The sequence below is a fragment of the Manacus candei genome, unplaced genomic scaffold, assembly GCF_025592945.1.
Source record: "Manacus candei isolate 608988 ecotype Guabito, Panama unplaced genomic scaffold, ASM2559294v1 h1tg000049l, whole genome shotgun sequence".
Taxonomy (NCBI): domain Eukaryota; kingdom Metazoa; phylum Chordata; class Aves; order Passeriformes; family Pipridae; genus Manacus; species Manacus candei.
Genome location: NW_026138097.1, coordinates 3889883 through 3908800, shown reverse-complemented (window position 1 = coordinate 3908800; position 18918 = coordinate 3889883). Strand labels below are relative to the sequence as shown.

The 18918-nt window shown below is 44.4% G+C and overlaps 2 protein-coding genes across 23 annotated transcripts in view; one reads left to right on the top strand and one right to left on the bottom strand.

Annotated features, from left to right (window-relative positions):
- The window catches only part of LOC127476175 (uncharacterized), a 320718-nt gene extending 317786 nt beyond the window's left edge, over positions 1 to 2932 (bottom strand). For all 9 annotated transcript variants that reach the window (XR_007906495.1, XR_007906492.1, XR_007906493.1 and 6 more), the window contains exon 1: positions 1335 to 2932. Coding sequence is in view for 1 of the 9 variants with exons in the window: in XM_051798758.1 (XP_051654718.1) it covers positions 1335 to 2871 (1537 nt within the window). In the remaining 8 variants the exon portion in view is untranslated. The remainder of the gene's footprint in view (positions 1 to 1334) is intronic.
- Positions 1 to 18918, top strand: part of PDE1C (phosphodiesterase 1C) — a 327224-nt gene that overhangs the window by 8184 nt on the left and 300122 nt on the right. The gene's annotated exons all lie outside the window — the stretch shown is intronic.

Below are 18918 nucleotides of genomic sequence, written 5' to 3'. Positions count from 1 at the left end.
TATTTCATAGGGAGTAACTGCTTAATTTTAATGTTAATCCATTTTAGTGTACCAAAGGCTGCTAAGCAACTAACTCATGTGTTTTACACTTTTGTGATTTGTCTAGTGGATGTAGTAGCAGTTATGTTTTGTGGATGTATATCTATTTGCATGCACAATTTCAATATGTCCAATTCAAAAATGTATATCTCTGATCGCCAGGCCTCATCTACTATTAACTCTCTAGGGTGGTTTCCTGACAGTGTGGCATACTTTGATGATGTAGCTTTATTAACTGTTATTTTGAATGGTCTCTTAGAGAACCTGTATTCTGATGGAGAATGAATGAGGCAATTGTTTGCCTTAAAACTCTGGGTATAGTGTTAAACATTGCTGCTTTAGCAGCTTTTCAATTTCTGTCAGTCATTGGCTGTGGCGTCTCAGGATGTGATTTTGTGTGCATTTGTATAGAAATCATACCTTTTGTAACTCACAGGAACCAACCAGAACGCATTTCAAACAACAGGTAAGGGTTAGCAACATCTCAAGGAAATTCGCTTTCAAAACAGGTTATCAACTTCATACTATAATAAGCACAATCATAACATCAAAGGATTGTTTTAGAATTTTCCCAAGGTAATGACAATCAGTCCAGAACTATACAGAAGCTTAGTTCATGGCTTGTAGTTTTCTTACTGTTCCATGGCAGGATTTATTTAAGTCTATTGCAGCATATGGAGTTTTCCTAGATGCATGTGTGAAGGCCCTGAGGCCTTTCACTGGTTCAGTTTTGCATCTGGTATGGCCTTTAAAGGTAAACTGTTGATTTCTGCCCCAATCTGTGCTTAAGGAGATGGATTAAAATATTACCACTAAAACTTGCCAGGGCATCTTGAAATCCAGCGTCCTCAGCTGTCATCCTATCCAAATTGTCCTTTCAAAGTTGGAATGTTGGTAAAGGCAGGATTTCTTCCATCCAGTTCCTCAGTCGTACTCTGCCCTAAATGACAAGCTTACAAACTCAATAGCAACTTACACAGATTTAGGTGGTGAGGTATGACAGAAAAAGCTGTTTTAGAACTAACAGTGGGCTTCTCTCAGTTTGATCCCACTGAAACAAAGCTGCAATGCTTCATACCTGCTGGAAACAAAAACTAGGCAGATTTGCCTGTCAGGATCTCTCCTGTTTTGTTTGCTTTTCGTTACCTTGGTATAATTTTGTAACATTTGGTTTGCCTCTGCAGTTAGCAATTTGTCAGACTTTAAGTTGGAGTTCTCCCCTAGCAACACAAAGAGAGGGCAACTGCTAGCCCTCTGAGGTTCCTGCAACTCGTGTAAATACAAATGTTTTTTACCTCGAGCTGTGTCACCTGTGTAGAGCTTTTTTGCTGTGTTGTCTTGTCCATGGCAAGTCCAGGGTTGTGGTTGTTGGCTTCTTCCTGAAACAACCTGAAGATCTGCACCTTGGGCAGTTTTGGTTAAAACAGCAGAAACAATTAGCAGTTCATTTCTTGTGGCATTGGTTATTAATGTGTCCTCTGCATACTGGTGTATTATGGCTGTCTGATACTTCATCGAGGTATTTTGCATCCCCTGAGGAGAGGCGGCCCAGCAGTTGTTTTTGATAGTCTGTGCACTGCTTAAAACCACGATGGAAAAGAGGGTTTTCTGGGCATCCTCAGGGTGACAGAGAATGGTAAAGGAATGGTTTTTTGAATCAGTTACCACTCGTGACCAATTTGCTAGAAGCCTTATAGGTAGAGGCAGTCCGATCTGCAAGGCTTCTGCATGTTTTTTGACTGCATGTTCTGCTGTTAACATCTGTAATGTTTTCCACCTGTCACCTTTCTCTGGGGTACAGGGTACATGGTTATTTTGGGGGCTGGTTATTGGTATATTGTGGCTTGCCTTAAGTAGGTTTCTCTTTTGCACATGAAAAGTAGTACAAAAAAAGAGTACAGCTAACAATGCTATTACAAGCAATACAATGCTTGCAGCACATCTTTTGTTTTGCGTATGGCACCCTTTGTACCACTGAGTCATTTCTCTGCTGCTAGGGTGTTTGTGGAATGTTGCTGTTAGAGGCTTCCAGGGGCAATCCTCCTGAGAGTGATCCATTTCTCCACAACTAAAACAACTAGCTGTGTGTCTGACTTCCTTGTGTATTCTCATCTGGGCATCTAAAGCTGCAGCTAGAGAGGGAGGTAGTTGCTTCTCAAGGCAAGTTTCTTGATAGGGTTGTACCAGCTCAGTAAAGTCACAGTTCTCCCTTGCAGGAGGGCTCTGCAAAACTCTTGCATTTTCTCTTTCTAAAGCCAAATGCTTGCACAGCATCTCTCTGGCTTCATTGTATTCAATTTGCTTGTTCAGAGTCGACTGCAGCTGGTCCAAACATTTTAAATTTGTATAACTTTGTAACTCTTTACTGTTGGATAGGTAATCAATTTGATCAGCAGTGAGAATGTTTTCCATAGCTTTTAGGGCTTGCCTGGCTATCTCTCTATGGTATTTTGATTGTGAATCTAAACTATAATTTGCTTTCCCGCCTGATTGATGTGCCGTGGTGTCTGCCTGTAGGTATTTAATATGAACAGAGCAATTTTTCTGGAAATCAGCTAACCAGACTGTATATTGGGTGTCACTGAGAACTAGTTTTGTCAGTTCTTTCCAGTCATATGTGGTGAGGGGATAGGTGTAACTCAATGCCTCCAAATATTTAAAAATATTGGTTAAGGACAGACCAGAACCTCTTATCAATTGCCTCAGGTTCTCTGCGGCCTTATACAAGGCCTGACTCTGAGGGGACTGGCTTTGGCTCATATCGTCTGGGCATGCCTGAATAATATTCAGGTTTTCCATTCGAAACCCCCTGTCCAGACATTGTTCCCACATGTTAGCTGTGCCCTATTGATCCCTCCCGTTGGAACCATGTTTGGCTCTTTCTCCCCCTCCTTCTCCCCTTCCTTCTCCCCCTCCCCCCATTTCTCCCATTCTTCCCATCCCTCCCCCCTTCTGGTTTCGGCGAAACCGGTTCCCTGTGGGGGGATGGTGTGCGGTGGGTAGGGGGCGGGGCTGGCTCCTCCGCCGGAAAAGAAAGGTTGGAGTTCAGTCTGTGTGGGGGAGGAAAATGTCTGCGGCCATGGATGCCCACGTGTTCGCTGTTCATTTGCAGCGAAAGGGGTTGAATACACTGAGTTATTCTCCCCATCACTGTAACAGGACTGCCTTGTGTTGACCCGGGGGTCGGAAGTTCGCATGGCAATGTCTTTCCCTTCCCAGCAACTCGTTTTACTTGGCTCTCGTGTCTCCCGGTATGATCTCTGAGTTTGTATTACCATGTTGTGCTGTGCTGCTCTCAGCAAAGTGTGTGGTGGGGGGGTGTGGGCTGTTTTGTTCTTCCCTGTGTGCCTCGTGCAGGCAGAGTTTATCAGAGTAAACTGCTTTATGTTGCAAAGTTTAGCAAAACACTAGAGTTTGAGTTTGCTTCAATGTATCATGAGGTTTCTATGGAAACAGGGTGTCTTATGTTACCTTATCTCGAGCGGCTGGGAGCACACGTTTGAGTCCTTTTGTAGCAGTTTTGGGCTAACTTGCAGTCTTTTTTCTGCGGCTTTGGGAGGCCCGGGCTGTGTCGGCTGCGGTGCGGGGGTTGTGCTGTGCTGCTCCGGCGGCGTGGGCGCTCGGCTGGGGGCAGCTGCGGCGCGGGGCAGCTCCCGGCGCGGGGGCAGGCTCGGCAGATGCTGGCTCGGCGATGGCAGGCCGTGGGGTTCCGGCGCTGGTGGCTGGTGTCCCGGTGCAGGCTGCAAGCTGCAGACTCGGGCCAGCGGCGGCGGCGGGGTGGGACCCGCGCGGCCGGCAGCGGCGGGCGCCACGGGACACGGGGCCGGCGGGCGGTCCTAGCGCCGGGCCGGCGGCACAAAGCGGCGAAAAGCGGCGAAAAGTTCTTTTGGGGTTTCCGCGGTTTCTGAAAGGTTTTTCCTCAACTTGAAGGGTCTACGCTGTCGTCACAGACAGGCAGGGGTCGGCAGGAGGTGGCCAGCCTCCTCCGGTGCTCAGGATGGAGCAGGGGGCTCCGATAGGGTCGCGGCACAGTTCTGCTTTTCCACGTGGCTTTCGGTCACAGCGTGGTTTCGGCAGGGACAGCGGGAGAACGCGGGTGATGTTAAGGCGGCGCTGGGCTCCGTTAAGCGGATACTCCCGGCGCAGGCCCCTGCTGTGGTGCGGGGGGCGGCCAACACATGTGTTTGCTCGGCCTTTTCCCCGGTACTTCCAAACTTCGGTTTTAGTAGTTACTAGGCAACAGGCACTAGGTGTTGGGCCGGCGGTACAGCGGGCATGGAGCTCTGCGCTTTCTGCTAGGCAGAAAGGCAATGCGGGGGTCGTGCGGTGGGGCTGGGATGGTACGGGCGGCGGCGAAACCGCTTCTCGCACGTGATCCAGCTAGTCGGCAGCGGCATGCCGCTTTTACCAGATGACTGACATTCGGGGGACCAACAGGCTTTTCCCTGACGATCTTAAGGTGCTCCGCGGCTCGGGTCTCCGAGCTGCAGGCACGTCTCGCCCAGGGAGCAGTCTTAGGCGTGCGGGGTGCATCTCAGTCAGAACTCACCGCTTTGATGTTGCGTTGACCCTCTCCGCTCTCTCCGGTTGCCTGCTCTGACCTCTCGGCTTTTTCCTTAACTCTTTCTTCTCTTCTTTCATGCACTATCTAATATTTTTCGAGCTCGCTAAACTAACTGTCCATCTCTTAGATCCCACTAAGACCACAGGTTATTGACGTCAAAGTTTTTTGTGGTTAAAGATTCCCAAGTCAAACTAATAGACCTGATAACCGGAAACTACCACTTGTATACCTGATCCAGGTTAAATATCTGCTTAATATAAGCTAAATTTGTCCCTGTTCGGGCGCCATTTGTAGCGGTTAGGCCTTTGTACAACAAGGAATGAATGATGCTCCTCGTGCGGTGGTGAGACAAAGAGGATTTATTCAAACTCGCGTGCTCCTTTATCCTTACACATCATGTGACTTTCTTAACCAACCAGTTTACTAACTCTGGGGCATGCTCCTTGGGCTCTGTACCTGGGCACATCCTCTGTGCCACCTTAGCCACACCTCCTACAGTAACTCAAAATATTATTTGGCCTGCAGTGTGTATTATTTTCCTTAAAACTACCATATAAGCAAATCTAAGAAATCTCTGTCAAAGCTGAGTAAAAAACCACTTTTCCTTTCCAAAATCTGGAATTTTATAATAGAAATTGATAATAAAATCTGATTTCAATCTGAGTCTGTAAGACCCCAGGTTTGAGCTATAAGCTCATTGAAGAGTTTTACTTTTAGAAATATACAAGACTCCACAATCTGCCTGCTGGACTCATTAAAAGGGCCTTCAGTTCTTTATATACCTTGAGAGAACACATGGAAGAAGACACTGCACATGTTTCGCATGACGTCAAATAACACAATTTTACTGGCAAACTTTAGGAAATAAGGGAACTTGACAAAAGTTTAAAGGGCAACATTAAACCAAAATAAAGCATTTCACAAAGAAGTGACTTAGCACATTGTATGCTAACCCATACAACTTAGCAAAATCCAACCCATTCAGCTTTAAGTTACCCAAATGTCAAGAAAGAAGATTAGAAGAAGAAGTAGTAAAGAAAGAGAGAAAAAAGAGAATTATAACTACCATCTTAGATCCAGCGTAGATCCAGCTACCAGAAGTCCAGGAAAAGGCAGGGCCACAACAATGTGGGGACCACACGTGTTTGGTTTTATCTGCTCTGGCCCCATGTGGCCACCCCTCCCCTCCCCCACGTGGGACTTCTGGCCCACTGGCTACTCTGGGGCTGGACTGGGTCTCCGGGGAGGTGTGGGGCAGTGCTCCTGGTGTGCTAGCCATTCTGAGGCTGGGTTAGAGGCTCCAGGGGGTGTGGTGTGGGGCAGTGCTCTGGTCTGCTGGTGATTGACAGCTGCTCTGGGGCTGGCTCCAAGGGGCTGGGGTATGGAACAAGACGCTATTCTACCTTTGTGAAATTCGACTTGTCCCTTCCCCACCCCCCACACACTTGAGTTGGTCAGAGCCAATAATTAATATAACAATCCAGCGTCTCACAGAGTCATAGGGCAGGTGATCTGTATTTTATAGTCCATGGTATATATGGTGTGTAGTAAAAGAAGTGTTGAATGTGCATATAACTGCTATGGAGCACAAGGGACCATGGGTAGATTCTGATTTTGCTTCTAGGAAATAAAATAATTTTTCAGCATTAATTTACAGAATCTTATTTCCTGGCTCCTCAACTAACAAAAGCAGTGGGATTTTGCAGAGCCTCAGATGTTGGCTAATTCTACTGTTGCAAAAGTCAACGAATATCTTCATAAAGTCCAGAAGATGACTCTTGAAAATTCCTTTGCAGATAAATTTCTTTCTCATAACTGTGATAAAATTCCAGCAGAAAATACCTAATGGCTGCTGCTCACCTTGGCTTTTAGTTGGTTGTTTGCTTTCATAAATTATGCAGTGTATTTAGATAAACTGATAATGGGCTGCTTGCTTCACTTCAATAAAACTTTCAGGGTAGATCTGAGCTGAAAGTGTTTAGTGACATTTGGGTGTATGTTCTGCAAAAAAAAAAAAGTGGTTAATTTTTTTCACACTGTGAATGTCTGGCTTTAAGAGTGGTGAATATTACTGTAGTTGACTTACCTCTGGCGTGAGCGGCGGCGCAGCCCGGCCCCGGGCGCTGGGGCCGGGCCCCGGACGCAGAAAGGAGTGAGAGAATGGGAGCTTCGCCTGTGCAGACAGTGCCATCATGGGAGTTGAGAGGGGAGCCCTGGAACACACAGAAGAGAAGGACAACTCTAAACCCAGGCAGATGGAGCTCGTCAGCCCTGTAAGGCCATCCATCTAAGAGAAGGTCACTCTAAACAAACCTACGTCCTGAGGACATCACTACCATGGTCCAAGCTTGCTAAGCCCCGGCAGATGAACCTTAGGATTAAAGGGTGGGCTCAGTTCAGCGCACACCGTGTCTCACCTAAAAAATCCACTGCGCAGGCTCGAAGGCTTTACCTGCATTTGCAAAGCCCTGTATCACCAGCACGCTTGTAACAAATGTGGGTAAAGACCTTTCCCAAACCTTTGTTCGCGAAGACTGGCCATGATGAGGATGATGATGCCTTACCTCTACTCCCTATTAAACCCGGATAGAATTGACTACATGGAAGCCTCACAGTGCAAAGCCATGACATGCTGACAGGTGTTGGTGCTGTAGCTTGGAATACTTGAACAATGATTATCCCAGAACGTGGTTGAAAGGGAAGTGCAGCAGCTCCTCTGTTATAGAAGGTTGCAGCTCACTTTGTGCAGACACTGATTGCTGGTACTTTTAATTCTTCTGGCTATGAATTTGAGTTCTTTCCTCTTGATAAGCCCTGCTCCAAGAGTAACCTCTGAGAGAGACAAACAGCTGGAGGAACCCTGACCAAACCATTGCTGTTAAAAATGTCACCTGGGAGTCATCACAGCAGCCTGGGGAAATCAGGGGAAATTCTGGCTGTGTTAAGTATTGTACATGACTTTCATTTGTACAGGCTAAAGCTGCAACTTGAATATGGATCCATGTCATCTGGTGTTAGATCCTGTAACTGCGCAAATGCCTCAACTATTAGTCCAGTCATCCAATGCTCCCCAGCATTCCCACATTTCTGAAGTATGAGCTATTACAGTTGCTATGTGGATTCATGATATTATTCCTGTCTCTGTGGCTAATGCCCTTGGACAGGATGAGTTCCTTGGGCAGGATGAGCTTGTTCGCCTTCTGGCAGTCATCCTAGGAGAAGGACAACTCCTTGGGCAGGATGAGCTCGTTAGCCTTCTGGCAGTCATCCTAGGAGAAGGACAACTCTAATCCCAAACCCAGGCAGATAGAGCTCCCTTAGCCCCGTAAGGCCATCCATCTAAGAGAAGGTCACTCTAATTAAACCTACGTCCTGAGGACCTCACTACCACCGTCCAAGCTTGCCTGGCCCTGGCAGATGAACCTTGGGATTAAAGGGTGGGTTCAGTTCCACACATACTGCATCTCACCTAAAAAATCCATTGCGCAGGCTTGAAGGCTTTACCCACATGCAAAAAGCCCTGTAGTGATGGGCGAGGGTCGAAACGGCAGGTGAAAGGTGCACTGGGAGATATATGCCCCAACTCTCCAAACTGACCCTACTGAAAAAAATAAATTTTACGCTGACCTGCGCCGCCTTACCCAAAAGATGCCCGCAGATGATAAGATCGTTATCCTTGGTGATTTCAACGCCAGAGTAGGAAAGAATTTTGATGCCTGGAAAGGAATATTAGGCAAGCATGGTGTTGGAAACTGCAACGATAATGGTCGACTCCTGCTAGAATTCTGTGCAGAGCAACAGCTCACCATCACTAATACTATCTTCCAGCAGAAAGATAGTCTGAAGACAACCTGGATGCACCCCAGATCTAAGCATTGGCACCTCATCGATTATATCCTGGTGCGACGGAGAGATGTTCGCGATGTCCTCCATACCCGCGTGATGCCCAGTGCAGAATGCCAAACAGACCATCGGCTTGTGCGCTGTAAACTCAAGTTCAATCTCAAATTCAAACCTAAAAGGGGCAATATCCCAAGGAGAAGACTCCAAGTTAACAATCTCCAATCAGCCACAGTTAGAGACAGATTCCAGGCAAACCTTCAAACTAGGCATGAAAACCATTCCACAGATTCTGCAGATTCCTCTCCTGAAACAATTTGGCACCATATTAAAAACAGCATCCTTCAATCCTCCGAAGAATCCTTAGGGTTCTCCCTGAAGAAGAACAAGGATTAGTTTGACGAAAACAATCAAGAAATCCAGGACTTGCTGAGGAAGAAGAGAACTGCCCACCAAGCACACCTTGCATTGCCATCCTGTCACGCAAGAAAATCAACCTTTCGTCTCACATGCAGCAAGCTCCAACAGAAACTCCGTGACATCCAGAACAAGTGGTGGATCGATCTAGCTGATACAGGTGATCACAAAGGTTTCTATGAGGCCTTGAAAACAGCGTATGGGCCTACATACCAGGTACAAAGCCCTCTACTCAGCGCTGATGGTCAAACGCTTCTGACAGATAAAACCTCCATTCTGAATCGTTGGTCTGAACGCTTTCAGACTTTTTTCAGTACCAACCGTGTAGTCCAAGACTCAGCAATTCAGTCCATCACACAACAACCAGTAAAGTATGAATTGGATACTGCCCCCGCTTTAGGAGAAACCCTCAAGGCCATACAGCAGGTGAAAATCGGCAAGGCAGCTGGGGTTGATGGAATTCCACACGAAGTCTGGAAATATGGGGGCCTTGCACTCCACACCAAATTTCATGAGTTTGTGGTGCGCTGTTGGGAACTCAGCGATTTACCATCAGACCTTCGTGGTGCAGTCATCATCACTTTGTATAAGAAGAAAGGAATTAAATCAGATTGCTCAAACTACCGTGGTATTACTCTGCTCTCCATTGCTGGCAAAATCCTGGCAAGAATACTCTTGAGCAGACTAATACCCACTATAGCAGAAGGAATCCTTCCTGAAAGTCAGTGTGGTTTCAGAGCCAACAGAAGCACCACAGACATGGTATTTGTTCTCAGACAACTGCAAGAGAAGTGTAGGGAACAGAACAAAGGTCTTTATGTAACCTATGTCGACCTCACCAAGGCTTTTGATACTGTGAGCAGAAAAGGTCTATGGCAGATTTTGGAACATTTAGGTTGTCCCCCCAAGTTCCTTAAAATGATCATCTCACTCCATGAGGATCAGCACAGCCAAGTCAGATATGACAATGCTTTCTGAGCCCTTTTTAATTAAGAATGGTGTGAAACAAGGCTGCGTTCTCGCTCCTACCCTGTTCGCTGTCTTTTTTAACATGATACTCCAAAGGACCATGGCAGATCTCAATGATCAGGATGGTATCTACATTCGATATCGTACTGATGGAAGCCTATTCAATCTAAGGCGACTGAAGGCCCACACCAAGACCTTAAATCATCTTGTCCAGGAGCTGCTTTATGCTGATGACGCCGCCCTTGTTGCACACACAGAAGCAGCTCTGCTTTGCAGACGCTACTGAACTCTTTGGGCTGGAAGTCAGCTTAAAGAAGACAGAGGTTCTCCATCAACCTGCACCTCAGGAAGTCCCCCATCATCCCCACATCACCATTGGCCAATCAGAACTCAAATCAGTTCAGCAGTTTAGTTACCTAGGCAGCCTCATCTCCTTGGATGGTAAGATTGATGGAGAGATAGACAACAGGTTGGCAAAGGCATATAGTGCTCTTGGAAAACTCCACAAAAGAGTATGGCGTAATAAACACTTGAAGATAAGCACCAAGATCAGTGTTTACAAAGCCACAGTGTTGTCTACTCTCTTATATGGTTCTGAATCATGGGTCATCTACCGCCACCACCTGTGTCTCCTAGAACACTTCCATCAACGCTGCCTCCGTATGATTCTAAACATCCACTGGTCAGATTATGTGACCAATACATCTGTTCTAGAGCAAGCAGCTGTCACAAGTATTGAGGCCATGTTACTGAGAACACAGCTGCGATGGGCAGGGCATGTCTCAAGGATGAAGGACCACCGCCTCCCTAAGATTCTGCTTTATGGTGAACTTGCCACTGGCTGCCGCATGAGAGGAGCCCCAAAGAAAAGATACAAGGACTCCCTGAAACAACATCTCAGCCTTGGCCATATTGATCACCATAACTGGTCTACTCTGGCCTCAAATCGGGAGGCCTGGAGACACACCATCTATAACGCAGCTGTCTCCTTCGAGAACACACGCAGGATCACTCTTGAGGAGAAAAGGCAACGCAGAAAGAACCGTGTCTTGCAGAATACACCATCTAAGGAGTCTTTCTGCTGTGCCTTTTGCAATCGGATATGTCTGTCACATATTGGCCTCATAAGTCACCAGCGTGCCTGTATCAAATGTGGATAGAGCCTTCCCAAATCTTTGTTTGTGAAGCCTAGCCATGATGGCTAATGCTTAAGGCTTAATTGTTCTTGAGTCAAGGGAAGTCTCAGTACTGAGAATGGCAATTACAGCATTGCCTACAACTTGGAACTACTTGCTCCTGGAATATGCTCCTGTCTGCTTGACAACATGATCAGAGTAAATTTTCCTTCTTAGGAGAATATGTTTATTCTTTACTGATGTCTTCTGCCTTATCTTCTGTTCTAATGCTTCCTATTAATTAGAATTAATTGTATCATTTAAGTCACCGCGGCCCGGGTTCGATTCCCGGTCAGGGAACCCCTCCGGGCAGATGGAGCTCGTCAGCCCTGTAAGGCCATCCATCTAAGAGAAGGTCACTCTAAACAAACCTATGTCCTGAGGACATCACTGCTACTGTCCGAGCTTTACTCGGCCCCGGCAGTTGAACTTTAGGATTAAAGGGTGGGCTCAGTTCAGCGCACACTGTGTCTCACCTAAAAAATCCACTGCGCAGGCTCAAAGGGTAAAGACCTTTCCCAAATCTTCGTTCGCGAAGAGTGGCCATACTATACTATCATTTAAGTAAAGTGGCATTTTTTAAGTTAAATTCAGTGTGACAACATTTACTCTCTAATCTTGTTGACCTAGTTGCCTCCTGAAGCAGCAACAATAATATGATCCTTCTGTTTCATTAGCTATCATTTACAGTAACACTTTACAAACATAATTATTTTTCTCTGTCTCTGCACTGATACTTAAATGAAACCTCTAGCATGTGTTCGCAGCTGTTTGCGTGTTTGTCTTATATTCAGTGTCTTGCACTTGATGTCTCTTAAGTTGTTTGCACAAGCAAGTTTTGTGTCCTTCTGAGAAGTTTTTAGCTTTGATTATTTCAGTGTTTATCAAGCACTAATCTATTCAGATACTTTGAATAAGCCTTCTTGGAGCATACCTGAATCTTTAGGCCCCTAAGACAAGATGCAAAAGAAATTTGACCTTTAAGCACTTTGGGAAAATTTGCCTGTAGTGCATAGGTGCTGTTACAAATATCTTTTTGAATTGGGAAGAAGAGGATGTTTCCATGTTGGTGAAATGAGGGTTACACTGGAAGGAGCAGGGAAGATTTTAGACTTGGAGTTGCACATCATTCCTCAATCCCCATAGTTCTCTCCACCCTTTGGCAGTAAGATGCCCTAATCCTGCCACTTGCTGACACTTCTGCTAAACAAGAGAAGATTGAGTTTTTTGATAGTATTTCAAACAAATGTGGAGGAAGAAAAAAGGGAAGGCAGGACTTGATTTGTGTGCCAAAATCTCCCTTGATGGCTTTGCTAAGACTAATTTGTGTTTCTTAAGAAAATTATACTGTACCTTATGGAATTGGACTCCTAAATCCAAATGAGGCAACTTGGAAAACACACTGGGAATTTGTGAAAAGAAAGGAGCAAATATCCTAATACTTTTGTAACTGTGAAATAGTCTTCTAGCCAACCTTACTAGTCCAGAATGAAGCACACAATTGCTACACAATTGTCTTTTAATTTCATTCAAAATATTCCTTTTCAATTTTAAGAGTTAGTTTGATGTACATAGGGAATTTATCACACCCAGTAAATTGCCTATACACATGCCAGGTTTGTCATCATCACTACAAAATATTTATTCTCATTAGAAATACACTGTTTTTTCAAGTCATTGAGTAGAATTTGAATGGCTAATATGTTTGTGACTGCTGTATGGAGTGTAGTGGTTTGAATCTTGTTTTCCCCCAGAGGCTAAGAAAAGTGGTAGACCCCAAGGGGTGGAAACCCCTGGAAGTTTTGAAGTTCTGTCCAATGGGTGCTCCTGCAAAATGTAAACATTCCACAAGCTCACTGGAAGAGAAAAGTTGTAGTTTGGTTGTTGGTAGGAGTGGTGACCATGTTGTAGAGCCATGAGGAAGGGGCTCTGAGCCCCTCGGGGCCTCTGGGGCCTCCCAGCCCCTGGCTGGGGGGACTGCAGAGACTTGGAACAGTGTTAGACTGGGCTAAGTGTCTGTAGTTATGCTGGGAGATGTTTTCTCCATCGTGGGCAGGAGTAGCGGCAGACGCAGTGTCCGGAGACTCTGGCTAAGAACCAGGACAGATAAGATGAAGCAGAAAAGGCATTACAGCCAAGCAGGAGGGAACTCCTGGAAAGAGAGAGAGAGAGAGAGAGAGAGAGAGAGCTGGCAGCAGAGCTACAGAGTTCTTGGGGGTAAGAACTGATACCAGACCCACCAAGCTCCTTTGAGACCTCTGAGAAAGGAGGAATAGAGGGACTCCTATTTGAGAGGAGCCTTGGAGTACAGCAGAACCGGAGAGAGAGGAGCTAAGAAGCTCAAAGATGTCCCAGAGCTGGAGCGGGACGGCCAGATGGAATGCAGAGGGGGGTGACCTTGCTTCCCCTCCCCTTGCTGCTGCCACGTTGGCAGTTGAGACAGAGCACGGAGCTCTGCAAAGGGGAAATTGAATCCCCTGAGGAAAGGGACTGCCACGAAGACCCCTGAGCTTCGTAGTATGACGTGGTGACGCGAGCTTGTCCCTGCTACGCAGTCCACAGAAGACAAAGACCCTCATTTTGGAGACGACAGGCCAAGGGGCTTGGAGACCCCCTTGTGTGTATTGAACAGAGGTCCAGCTACAACAATCCAGTTACTGCTGCATGCATGAGATGAGGAGAACCTGCTGCCTTAGAAGAGACTCCTGCTTTGAGACTGGAAGGGATCTGTTCTTCTTCCCTCCTGGACTTTTATTTGGAGGGGAGAAGATATCTGATCCATTGTAAATACTATATGTCATGGTAGAGATAGTTGTGATCATGTGTATAATGTGTTATAGTTTTTTTTTTGTATAGTCATTGTAATATATTCCCTTTCCCCCACTTTGAGTCTGGCGTGTTTTGTCTGGAAAGCCCATCCCACATTAGGTTGAGATGGGGAAGGGGGCTAGGACTAGGGGATTGGATTTTGGGGCTATGTCAAACCATGACAGGAGTCATATACCTTTGACCATTCAAAAAGGAACAAAGCACAGAATCTTTTGAAATTGTCTGTCATTGCCATGAAATAACCTCTGATAGCTGAAGAAGAATTTTTGTAATACTTTTAATTTTCTTTTGTCTTGCATTGCCTTTCATATGGCCATTCTTTTATATGTAATTTAATATTTGTTTAACAGCTGCACGTGCAGGAAGGATTGGCAATGAAGGCATCGCTTAGTATGGCTGCTGAAGAACAAAACAGTAGCAGTTCCCTAACTTGCTAAAGAAAAATAGCAATGATGAGAAGGAATAAAGAAGACAGGATTAAGATTTTGGCCTATATTTGTTATTCAGTCTAAATCCCTAACGATATAGGTGGTGAGAGACAGAAATTCAAAAATATGCCCAAGTTATTTAATGTTTGAAAATGCAGCTGGTATTTTGCATAACAACAATGCTTTTTAAATGAAAGGACCATTTGCTTTACAGTTCACTGTGGCTGGAGGGCCATATGCCACAATACTAACAGGTGAAGTGTCTTATCTGGTAATTTTCCTCCCCCTTGGAATTCAGAGATCAAAAGTGGGCAACTACTGTCGGTATTATTCCCTTTTCTCCACCTCTTTGCTGATGTAATTCATGCCATCCTAGGGCATTCTTTGGTCACTGAAATTTTGAGACACAGATGAACAAAACAGTAAGCGGAAAATAGACATAACTGCAGAAAGTGGCAGATATTCATGGAAGCATAAGGGTAAAGTTGTCAGGATGAGGCATGGATATTATATGCCACTTAAGTTACAAAACATGCAGTTGGACTTCCTCAGTGAGAGATTTTGTTTAAAAAAAACCAAAACCAACAACAGCAACCAATCAAGCAAAAAATGATACTGTTAAATATTTTTCAAAAACAGCATATGAGAAGATTATGTAAAAAAGCATGGCAAAATCAAAGAAAATCAGTGAAGGCAGTAACTAAATGAGAAGTATTTTGAACTCAGTTATGCATTTGCATGTGATTAGTCCCATTACAATAAATGAGAGTAGTTACTACTGCAAAAGCTGCCAAATTAGACTTTTTGTAATGATAACTTTAAAAATATACAAGATACTTTGTTTCAGGAGCTTAGTCAAACAACTCTTAAGTGCAACAACCAATGTGTTTATGGAGTAGTGTTTTTGTGGGCTTTAAGAGTGCTGTATTCCCAGTACCTTTCAGTGATATAGGAAAATGCTTTCATTGAGGTATCCACATATATGTTATGCCTCCTGCCTCTTTGTCGGATACACCTCAAAAATAAGAGTAGTCATCTCAGAACTGTTCATATAGTCAAATTCCTTCATCTGCAGAGAGCTACTGCTGTTAAGCCCTTTTAAAGGAGCATGGATTTAACTCTCTCTGTGTTGCATCCGCAGCATCACGTGTATTGAGGCAGAAGGCGTGATACCATTGTCACGTAGCTCCTTGAAAGTACATATACCTTCTGCTGTGCACTTGTAGGGCTGGCAGATAGCCCCTGCTGCATAGAGACCACGGCTGGTTTGAGCCAATGACCACCTCCTGAGACAACCCCCTAAATTATATTCTATTTTTAGCCAGAAACCTGTTTGCTGTGTTGCACAGTCTTGGTGTTCACTGTAGCCTGCTTGCCCTTGGAGCTACTGAAATAACACTATCTCTAGAAAGAGCTGAGGGATTTTTTTTCCATCCATAAGCAGGGATGTGCCTTAAAATACAATGTGTCTGTTGGGAGATGTGGGAGAGACATAGCATATATTATTGCCTAGTTCAGTCTGCATGGTACTGTCAATGAAAAAACTTACAGTATTACTAAAAAATTAATTACTTTTCACAGTCATTTAATTTAGTGGCGTTCAGAGGAACAGAACAAACAGAAATATTTTTCCTTGGCTAATGTTTCAATTTAAAGAGCCCTATGTAACTTTTAAACTAAGACCAATATTGCATATTAGCCAGTTGTCAGTGGTTTTGCTCAGTTTTCCTTCACCACGGACCTTCCAAGCACAGTGCGATAAAAGCCTTGGATGCCTCAGGCCTTGGATCTTTTCTCCTTTTATCACAGATTGACAGCAAATGGATGTGAGACTTGGTGAATCTTTTAAAGAAATACATTTTAAATTTATGTAGTATTAAGACAAAACTGTCCCCTCTACAGTGGGAAGACAGCTTTGGGGAAAGATTAGACTGGTCATGACTTTTACGGGTGTTGGTAGTTTATGTGAAGTAATAGTGATAACTCTGGCAAATATTTCCACTGGCATTTTTCACATCTAAAGTGCTTGATGGTTTGGCTATACTGGCTTCAGTGTGGAGATTTAAAAGGAGTTAAAAAAGAGTTTTTATTTTAAAATGCATCTTTGTGTGAATAAATCCTTTTACATCCCAGTTGGAGACCAGTTGCTAGAAAGATGCCTCTGAGAAGAGCTGTCTGCAGGTACTCATCAGGAGATTGCCAGTGGCAGGAAACTGTGAAGCAGCACATGGTTTCTATACGCACCAGAAGCTTTCGTTAATGATCTGAATTTCAATTTCTTGAAACAATTATATCGGATGGCATCATATGACAAGTCCACCTCTGCTGCAAACTGACAGAAAGCGGATAAGCTGAAAAGAAAAGAGACCGTGATAGTAGACCTAACATCTGCACCAGCAGCTTATGAAGTAGTGTAGTGTTACTGTGGTTGACTTTCTGTGTCAACTGTTAATGAGAGGGTTATTTACCAGGATTACCTTTCATAGAGTTTTGCACATCATCCTTTATTTGTGAGAAACTCTTCCTATCTGCTCCACCTGGCTGGTGAGGCAGAGCAGCATTAGGTTTTGCTAATTAAAGACCAGGTTTGATTTCATGAGTTGAAGGAGGCAAATCCTACCCTGTTCTTGGCCTACTCTTTGAAGAACAGGCACAAAAGCAGAGGGTCTCTTTGTATCCTGGGTTTAAGTTTATGCAGTGCAGGATGCCTTATTGCTCCAGGGCAGGATTTCTTACCCAGATATTTGGACTCCTGAACGGAATCCTAAAGTAGCTCTTAAAGTCTGTTATATCTGATCCCATTCTGCTTGTAAAGTATATAGAGACTGTATGCACTGGTGCCAAAGTGTACATGGGGGAATAATCCTCAGCAACACCTGCAGAGTGACTGTGAATGAAGGAAGCTGGAAACACCGTGTACTTCCATTAAGCGAACCACTTTTGCAATATTTATAGAGCCACTCTCCACAGGATTGTAGTTGAAATAAAACTTTAAATGTTTTTTTATCCAAACAATATGTTTGTTAGCCTTACTTTGAGCAGGGGTTGGACCTTGTAGTGGGTTTACCTTGGCTAGACATCAAGTGCCCACCCAGCTTCTCTATCACTTCCCAGCAATAAGATGGAAAATTACTCGTGAGTTGGGATAAGGCAGTTTAGTAAAGCAAAAAGCAAAAGCTTGCACATACAAAAGTGAAGCGGAAGATAACAAGGTTTATTCTCTACTTCCCATCAGCAGTGATGTCTGGCCACGTCCCAGGAAGCAGGGCTTCAACAACAGGTAGTAGTTTCCTAGCAGGCAGCCATTGGAAACAACGAATGCCCCCCTTCCTGCTTCTTTCCTTAGCTTTTATATCTGACCTGATGTCATATGGTATAGAATATCCCTTTGGTTAGTTTGGGCCAGCTGGCCTACTTATACCCCCTCCCAGAATCTTGCCCTCGACTGGGGAGGGAATGTTACAGTGCTGATGCTGTGCTCAGCAGTAGCCAAAACACCGGTGTGTTATCAACATCCTTCTAGCTACCAATGCACAGCACAGCACTGCGAGGGCTGCTATGGGGAAATGAATTCCAACTCAGCCAGACCCAATACAGATCTCAACACCTTTGAAGGTTGTTCCCAACCAAAGTTGTTCAGTGATCCTTTATGTGAATGAGAAGTTTCTCTAGATTAAGATAAAGCAAAAAAGAAAATAATTATTTTAAAATTTATTTTATTCTTTCAGTTTCTACTTCCTTTATTTTTTGCATATCATGAAAGGATTTTATTCTCTCATTGAAAAGAATGGAAAAAAGTTCTTTGAATTTCAATTGAATTGAGGCTTGGATTTGCCCAGACAAAAATGCATTTATATTACATTTAGAGAGAAAAGCTAGTTAGAAGCTACTTTGAAGCTTCTCTTATAGAGTCTTTTGAAATTATTGTGGAAAATGGGCAAAGTTTGTGCAGAGTATCTCTCTTCCCTATAAGTAACAGCAAGGCTGTGACAAAGGTCAAGTGAAAATAGCTACTTGATACCAGGGCAGCCTCAGCTGTTCCTGAGACAGCGCACAGAAGAGGGAGAAGGGAGGTTTCTCTAATGATTAAAACTGAGTTGCTGAACAGTTAAGGGGAGGCGTTATGGTGAAGTCTTTTCAAAAAAGAGGTTGTAATGCTCCTTTTCTTGCATGCAGAATGGGCAAACAAGGATGAGTGTTTTGTGGCCTACTGTCTGTGCAAACCTACCAGTGTTGATAGATGAAAAAGCAGTAAAATGCAGGGCATTTTCAGTCAGAGCTACCACAGCAGCTGTGAATCCACTCTACTGGATGGCACATGCAATAGTCATCTCTACAGGATTCCTGTGACTAAAAAAGCTAGCAGGTCTGTCTGCCTCTGCTTGTCTTGTGCTCATGTTTTAGGGATAAAGGAATTTCCAAGGTCTCATTTAAGGAGGATTTGAGGAAGATCCAAATAGAAAAGTTACTTGAAAAGGCATCATTTACATTTAATTTCCTTCCTTGTTTCACTCTTTTGTCCCCTTGGCTTTTTGAATTTCATGGGGAAACATTAGAAGTGACATGTAGGGAAAGGGTAATGGGAAAAATTACCTGCTAGTAAATAGTTATAAGTCTCCTCCAAGGGAAACAAAGAACAAGGTGTGGGCTTCCTGGA